The sequence below is a fragment of the Salmo salar genome, chromosome 23 (assembly GCF_965601325.2).
Source record: "Salmo salar chromosome 23, fSalSal1, whole genome shotgun sequence".
Taxonomy (NCBI): domain Eukaryota; kingdom Metazoa; phylum Chordata; class Actinopteri; order Salmoniformes; family Salmonidae; genus Salmo; species Salmo salar.
In genome coordinates, this window is record NC_138313.1 from 7575008 (window position 1) to 7583679 (window position 8672).

Sequence of the window (8672 nt, forward strand, 5' to 3'; positions counted from 1 at the left end):
GTGTTGTGTTTTCTCAGTAGGGGGAAACTCGTCTCAGAGCAGCTCTCCCAGCTCCAGTGTTCCTAACTCCCCAGCAAGCTCCGGTCACATCCGGCCCAGCTCCCTCCATGGCCTGGCCCCCAAGCTCCAGCGCCAGTACCGTTCCCCTCGACGCAAGTCAGCCGGCAACATCCCCCTATCCCCCCTGGCCCGTACCCCCTCCCCCACCCAGCAGAGCACCTCCCCCCAACGTTCTCCCTCCCCCCTGCCCAGCCATGCTGTGGGCTCCTCCTCTATGGGCCAGTCCTTCCCCGTGAAACTCCACTCCTCCCCCCCTCTGGTCAGGCATATCTCAAGGCCCAAGAACACTGAACCCCCCCGCTCCCCACTCCTCAAACGAGTACAATCCACCGAGAAGCTAGCCTCCTCCCTCTCCTCCTCCTCTTCTCCCTCTGCGTCGGGGGCCGGAGGTGACAAGAAGCTGCCTGTAGCGGTGACAGGACGTAAACACAGCCTGGACATCTCCCACCAGGAGTTTAAGAAGGAGATGCTTCAGAGAGACCCCAGTCTGCAGAGCCTGCAGGAGTCAGCTGGGGAGAGAGAGGGGGTGCTGGGGGTGGGGGGTCGTGGGGGCCCCGTGGAGAAGGGCAGCCTGCAGAAACACTCCTCCTCCAGCAGGAAGCTGGGGCGTCAGGAGGGGGACGTTGGACCGGCAGCCGGGTCCCTGGGGCTGGCCCCCGGGAAGAGCAAGCTGAAGGACAAGCTGTCAGCCATTAGACAGGACCGGGCTGAGAGGAGGGAGTCACTGCAGAAGCAGGATGCGATCCACGAGGTGGACTCTTCAGAGGACGAGACAGACGAGGGGTCGGAGGACAGCCAGGACGGGAGGGGCAGGAACACCTGTACTTTCACCCCCCCGCTGCTCCGCCCCACCTCCGTCATGGCCACCGCCCCCCGCACGGGACCCGGGGGCACACTCCCCTCCCTGTGTCTGTCCCCCTCCTCCACCCTGCTGCCCAGCAGAGCCACCATACCCTCCACACTCCCCGAACACAAGCCCACTCAGAGTGCTTCTTCGCTGGGAGGGAAAGACAGCGGCTCAGCCTCCTCAGATGACTGTGGGAGGAGAGAGGGGAAGGCTCCAGACCCCAGCTCCAAGTTCACCCAGAGCCCCCTGTCCAGCACCTTCGCCACACCCGGCAGTGCTTTCATCTCCATCAGTAAGGACACCTTCCTGAAGCCTGCTGCTCCATCTTCACATCAGGAATGGAGGAGCCCCAAGCTACCTGAGCCCAGAGGGAAGAGCAGTAGTCCTGGGTTATGGAGTGAGGAGAGAGACTCTGGCCTGGAGGCCCCCAGATCCAGCCCCACTGGATCCATAGATGACAGATACATAGCCCACACACCCATCTCCTCCCCAGGCATCACCAAGGAGAAAAAGGAGGCAGACAACCGGAGGCAGGCTGCAGCTGCCGCCGCCGCTGCAGCCTACGCCACCCCAGCCTATGCCAACCCCAGCCCCCCAGCCCAAGTGTCAGGGTCAGAGAGTGGGGTGGACAAGGTTGTGTCCCAGCTAGCCACCGTGGCTAAGAGCTTCCTGGGGCCCGTCAAACTCACCATCCCTGGGGCCAAGGAGGCCTTTGAGAGGGCCAAAGACCAGAACCAGAGACCCTCCGACCCACCTCAGCCCAAGGCCACACCCGACTCACCCCTTACCACTACCACCACCACACCCCTCTCCCCCTCCCCCTTTAGACACCCTGCCCCTCAGCCACCGCCCCGCCTGTCCTCCCAGTCTCCTCACCGGCAGCCCTCTTACAAAACTGAGCCAGCCCCCCCTCCCCCTCCACAGAGGAGGGCCTCCCCTCCTAAAGACTGTGCCCCGGGGCCCCAGGACCACCCAGAGAGTCCGTTGGTGGGGTTACGAGGCAGTGGTGAGACTCCAGCCATTACAGCTGTTACTGCACCAAGGCAGGGGCCCACCAACACACCCACCCCCACCCAGACCCCTACCGCAGCCACGGAGCAGCGCAAGAGGCCAGAACCCACGGCCCCACAGAGACCAAACCCTGCCTCCGCAGCCTCCACCCCACAGGGCAAAACCGGCAGCAAGAAGACGTAGCAGAAACCAAGACTCAAGAAACACCCTTGACAATACAGACTGCTGGCACGAGATTTTAATCTTAATCCACAAACAACTGCATGTTTGGAAGAAAATAACACTTTATTCAAAACTCTTTGCAACACACAAATCATTATGAGAGAGCGCAAGAGCGAGAGAGAGAGAGAGAGATGTCCGTTGGGGATAGATCTTTGCCCCCACTGGGTATGTCCCAGAGGCATCCACGCTCGCTGTGCATCTCTTGTTCTTCTCATTCCCTGTTTTATCATTCGGACACGGATTAATGTTCCTGTGAAGTCAGTCTGTGTTTGTTTCTCCCTGCAAAGAAACATGGGGGCTAGAAATAAACAGTGTTAGTTCACTGATCCACAGGGAAGGATTAACAGACACTCGCGCTAATGGTTTTTCTAGTATACTGCCTCGTTATCTTTCACCTTGTATTTCCAGTAGTCTGACGTGCGTTCTTAGCTAGCCAATAGGTCAGGTCGTGCCTTATAAACAAAATGGCATCCCCCACCCCACCACTCCACCCTGCCTGCGTGTGTCTCCAGCCGTCCGTGACTGAAAAGGCTGTATCTCAGCAATAAAAGTAGCGTATGCTTAGCAATCAGTATAAATACATTACAGTCTGTTAATGAAACAATCTGCATTGCTCACGTTTACACACTCAGCAGTTTACAGAAGGCAAATTACATTGTGTATTATTATTATTACTCCCTCATGGTCTAACGCTGCACTCTGTCTCTCTAACAGTATAATACTGCAGACTGGCTAGAAAACCCATTAGTCCCTATATAACACACTATTAAAGAAGCGGCTGTCAGTGTCTATTAAAGCAGTGTTTTGTATTATATATCATAGCGTTCCATGATAAACTCCTTCCCCATCCGCTCCATCGGCCCTTCCATGACTATTGCTGGACCTGCCAGTGTACCGAATAGAGCTCTATGTGGGTGTGAGCATGTGTTGTGGTAGCTAGGATACATACCCGCCTAGCCATTCACCTTGCATGATAGCCTCACCAAATCTACACCCCTGACTCAAGGGACATGTTTTTAATGATAAAGGAATAATAGGTGGTTCATATCACAGCTTTACATAGGATGGACTATAGGTGAGGTGATGGACTATAGGATGGACTAGGTGATGGACTAGGTGACTAGGTGAGGTGGGGAGGGAGGTTCAGTGATCCGGTCACAGACTGCCTAGGGACAACTGATCAATCTGGTCCTAGTCTGATTTGATCGCATCTTGTTTGGTCAACTACATAGACAGACGCAGTGTTGAGATAAGTGTCAAGTGGTTAAGATGAGGTACTGTAGATCTATTAAAGAGATTTGGGTTTGTGTACCAGGCAGAAACTCAATTACCCAGACTCCTCTGTAACTGAGGCAGGAAGTCCGCTCGCAGGTCTGTTTACAGGCCAGTCAAAAGTACTACAGTAGGCACACTAGCCATCTATAAATTATATTATGACAACCAGTGGTTTTCCACATCCAAATGGACCATTATCTTTATTTCTAGCCCCTGCGCACTCTGTTTTTATCAGCCACTAAAGGTTTGCTGTTGACTTGACTTTGTATCTGGACCAACTTGCTGTGTTCTCTGTGTTATGCCTCTTATCCTGTAAAGCTAGCAGACTTTACTTTCTATATGCGTGCAAGAGTATGTATTGTCGTTTGGCTGTCAGATGTATATATACGAATATTTAAAGGTCTGTTTTTGTGTGTGTTTTAGTTAGGGTAGACTTTGTTAGTTACCCCTGTTAGTACTGTCTGTCCCTGATAGGCCTGAAGCTTGAATGATGTCTCAGTTGGCCTATAGGGTCGGAACGGGCCAGTAGGGGTGTGGGCTTTGCACAACCCTTTTATCATTGTCAAATGGAAATGCCAACTAAATAAAAGGGCCAATCAGATCCCTGGCTTTTAGGTCAGTCACGACAATGTCGACCAATCAGTGAACTGAACACCCCTATGATCTTGTGTGCCACTGCTCTCTGTGTGAGTGTTCGTGAGTGTGTCTGTTAGTGTGTAAAGAGGGGATGTTTTCATGGTGCAAAACTATGGCCATGTGACTACCTACATCGTACATATAAATGATGTTGGTGTGCGAGTTCAAATCTCCCTCTGTATGTGTGTCAGTCCACAGTGTGTCCTGCAAAGTTTACGTTGCTGTTGGAGATGTTGCAGAGAGCAGCTCTGGGATGACTGAGGGCTGAGACAGGACTATATCCGCCTGGTGTCCTAATAGATACCGAAGAGGTCTGTGTTGTCAATACCTAACCCCAGACTGACAGACAACCCCGTTGACTGACTGACTGCGGCTTCCGATCTGTGTAATATGTTTACATGTTGTTCTTCTATCTTTCTCATCCGGAATCCTCTATGCCACTTGCAATCAACCCCTGTAACAGGAAGTGATCATTATCAATACCAACAGCTTTCCACATGCTAAAGTTACCCCGGATTATATCAGGGTGACTAGCTTGTCGTGTAATTCGCTCTGGATAAGAGCGTCTGCTAAATGACTTAAATGTAAATGTAATGTAAATGTGGTCTTTACATGCACATTTTAATGTAACCTAAACACTGATGTACCACAGACAATGTTTAATGTAGAGGAACAGCACATCATGTTTAAGGTTGTTCCCTGGTCAAAAGTAGTGCACTATATGGGAAATGGGGTGCTATTTTGGAAACATCCTAAATCACCTGCAGTGCGAATAGTTGTCTCCTCTAGTGCAGAAGGATCGAGGTGAGATAGGTAGATTAGTTAGTGAGGTATAGGCCTCACAGAGAGCTTACCTGCTGTCATTTGTCACCAGGGCATATCGGCCAAGCTTAGCGCAATGATTTAACCACTTGCATATCACCCAGGCATCCTCCCATCTGGCAGGCTCTGCTGGTGGTCCTGCCGTTATTGCTACATGGACAGCTGCTATTCTCTCTGATCAATATGAGCGCCATCCTCCACCGCCTGGCGCCAGCCTCACCATCCCCTGACAGCAAACACTTAATGTTGTATCGCACGCACGCACGCACGCACGCACGCACGCACGCACGCACGCACGCACGCACGCACGCACGCACGCACGCACGCACCACGACACACACACACACACACACACACACACACACACACACACACACACACACACACACACACACACACACACACACACACACACACACACACACACAGTCCCATGTGTGATGATGATAGTCCAGCCATCTGTCTAAAAGTCAAGTCAAGTGTCAGTTTCCCTGGTGGAGTCATTAATCTCTAGCCCGGGGCTGTGTGCTGCCCCCTGCTCCTAGCACACACACACAGCAAATTCAGCCAAACAAAACACTACCTACGCCTAGCCTGGGACCGTCACCTCCAATTTTCAGCTAGGCCTCCCCCAGAGCCCGAAGCCACGGTAACCACCCGCCAGCGGGCACTCCCTCTCTCTGTTAACCCTGGGTGTAACCTCCACCCTGGACCTCCCAGCGTTTTAACCTCACTAGATCTCTAAAGACTGAGACCCATACAGTATGTGTTTTTACTGTATCCGCAGTGTGCAGAGTGTGGCAAAGCCCATAGCAGTGTCAGGGCTGTCCACTGTCAGTGTGTAGAGACCAATGCCACTCAACTGAACTGAAGGTAGAAAATACAATTGACTCTATACTATGGACTGGACTTCTGGGGTTTTGGGGCAGTATTTTAATGGGTGTGTGTGATCCTTTGTGTGTACAGAGTGTTTGAAGCTGAAAAGTGTGAAGGAGAGGAGTGAGGTTCTGCCGGAGAAGGGTTAAAAAAAGATTGCTAGAGTAAAGCCAGTGCAATATCTTTTTATTTTCTGTTGTGGTAAACGCATGTTGTTGTTAATCCTACCTTATCTTAATAAAAAGAAAGTTTTTTTTATGTAACTTTCGTTTGATATGCGATTGTTTATTATTGTCATTATTTCCTTATGAGTATAGTATGAGATGATGATCTGTGGTGCGTAGTGGACCTCTGGCGTAAGATAAATACAGTAAGTACTCGTCATTTTCACCAAAATGATCAACAATGCCATAAAACAATGTATTGTCGGGCATTTGACACAATAGTGCTTTTAATATTCATATAAATTCCCATTTACAGTATCTGACATAAACTGAAATCACCATTTGGATTTTACCTCCAATAAATGTTAGACGGAAGATGAGTGTTGATAAATGGATGACAAATGAAACCGTACTCCTGTCCCTGCCACCACTTTAATAGATTACACATACGCCTCTTTACCAAGGTAGCAGCACTCTCTTTTTCAGCACTCTCTTTTTCTGCCCTTCCTTCTGAAGCGTTTATTTTTAAGCCATTTGTCCCAGTCATGTCCACTGTCCTCAGAGGGGTAGAAATGACAGTAAATTATCTGTAAACTAATTTTCGTGTTCTTTATCAGTAAAGTGGCCTGCCGTCTGTTAAGTCAAGTGAGGCGACAGTAATGCTCTAATGGCTCTGTGAATGGAATGATCTGGGGGTTAGACCAACTGTCTGTCTCTCTCTCTCTCCAGCCCTTCTCTGGAAGATTTCTGGCCTCTTAATGGTCTTGAGAGACCGCTTGAAGCAGGGCTGCAGTGCATTTTACCCAGGCTAATGGCTAACCAGTGTAGTGCTGCCCGCGGCCTCTGCTCTGCGCGGTGAGGAGTATGCTACAGCAGTAAAGTGAAGAGCTAGCTCCGTTAGGTTCACCGTGAGGTCTAGTGTACCGCAAGCCTCACCACACCGCCAGGGCCAGAGACGCACGACAGCCAGGGTTCAGGGGTCAGAACGCCTGATTTAAACGACGCCACAGCCCGGGATAATTGGGCCCCTTTTCTCCTCCACTTCCCCATCCGTCCATTCCTCCATCCATCCATCAATCCATCCACAGGGACCTGTCAGAGTGGAGGTGTAAGAGGAAGAAGGGAGGAACCTCAGGGGGATGCCAGCACACAGCCCATAGACGGTAGTGAGCTGCACTCTGACTGCGAACGATACCCCCCGGCCTCCACCGACACGCTACATACACCCACCCTTCACACACACAGGGTGAGAGCTAGAGCTGGCTGGTTGACAGGCAGGCGGTGCGGGTGATCGCCTCTCTGACAGAGCTCTACATGACCGGCAAATGTATTCCTGTCGGTGTGGCAATAGGCAGGGCCACGCCACTGCCATCCTGACAACTGACAACCTACCGGGGGAGGGGGTGGAAGGGGTCGATAAGCTCTTCTTTGTTGTTCAAGTTTTCCTTTTTCCTACCACCCATAGTCCCTGTAAACCAATGGTTGTTTTCTCTAAGAAGAGGAAAGAAAAGTGGTATCTCTTTCTCCCTGTTGCTATAGGACTTTATCTGTCTTTTATCATACAGAAACATTGGGTTGTTCTAGATCCGTTCTAGGGTAGACTACTCACCTGACTACAGTAAAAGACTAAAGCAAGTTGTTGATTGGCTGAAGCCTGGCAGAGAAGGATGGCCATCGATTGGCTGAGGCCTGGCAGAGAAGGATGGCATCCCATTACTCTGTTCTCTCTAATTGCTCCCCAGTCTGTAGGCACCAGGTGCCAGGTACTTAATGAGGCCCTGATGTATGGCTACTGTACACACACACACACACACACTCAACCACCATACACACACACACACACACTCTCAACCACCATACACCTGATGTATGGCAACTGTTCGTCTACCCTCGCCCATTATACACCATGAAGTCTGGGGGACTATTAGTCCATGAAATAGCTGCCATTGTAAAACGTCATAGAGATGGATTGTTGTTTTAGGTTTTTGTGTGAACAGGGCAGTATACCATTCTTTGTTCCTTTGAGATGTTGAGGAGGTATGTCCATAAGGGATGGACAGAGGTGGGGTAAGTGGTGGATTTTAGAGTATTATAGTTGATATCTGTGCACCTGTCCTCTTCGTTTGTTGGGGGGGTGATGTGGGAAGGGGTTAATTAGGTACCACAGATGGGAGTGTGTAGGGTGTGGGCGGAGTCCCTTGTAGGTGGTGTGGCCAGGGTGGGGTTGAGGAGAGAGGGTGTGGAGAGGGGTACGGGCACCTGGGTTCTCTATCAGTGTCTGACTGATTAATTAAGATGTCAGCCAAGATAAAAGATCCCGTCTTCACAGCACCGCTACTCTGCTGCCCTGGAGGACACACACAGTCAGTCTTACCAACACTGCATTCAGATGACACAGTACACACCTCATTACCCGCCTGCACACACTTCTCTTCCTTTGTCTTGTTCCTCCCTTTACTTCTCTCCCTCTACCACTGTCTCGCCATCTCTCTTACTAATTTACTTTTTCACACCCATATTCTCCCCTCGTACCTCTTGTTTTCACAACCCACTTAACGATTCTCTACCATCTCTCCTTTTTTCTCTCACCCTCTTGTTGTATCCTCCTCCCCTTGTCTCTTCCTCCTTTCATTACTCTCCCTTCTCTACTCCCCTCCCCTTCTCAGATCAGGATGCTGGAGCCTGTCTTTGATCTGTCTGACAGCTCTCTCTATCAGTGCATGGATCTACACTGGAGGGACTGACTGAGTGCAGCAGCC

The 8672-nt window shown here is 50.8% G+C and overlaps 1 protein-coding gene across 2 annotated transcripts in view; it reads left to right on the forward strand.

Moving 5' to 3' along the window:
- The window catches only part of LOC106584010 (microtubule-associated serine/threonine-protein kinase 2), a 160722-nt gene extending 154710 nt beyond the window's left edge, over positions 1-6012 (forward strand). For both annotated transcript variants that reach the window (XM_045706497.2, XM_045706496.2), the window contains one exon: positions 18-6012. In XM_045706497.2, the coding sequence (XP_045562453.2) occupies positions 18-2101 (2084 nt within the window). In that variant the 3' untranslated portion in view covers positions 2102-6012. The remainder of the gene's footprint in view (positions 1-17) is intronic.
- The last annotated feature ends 2660 nt before the right edge of the window (positions 6013-8672 follow it).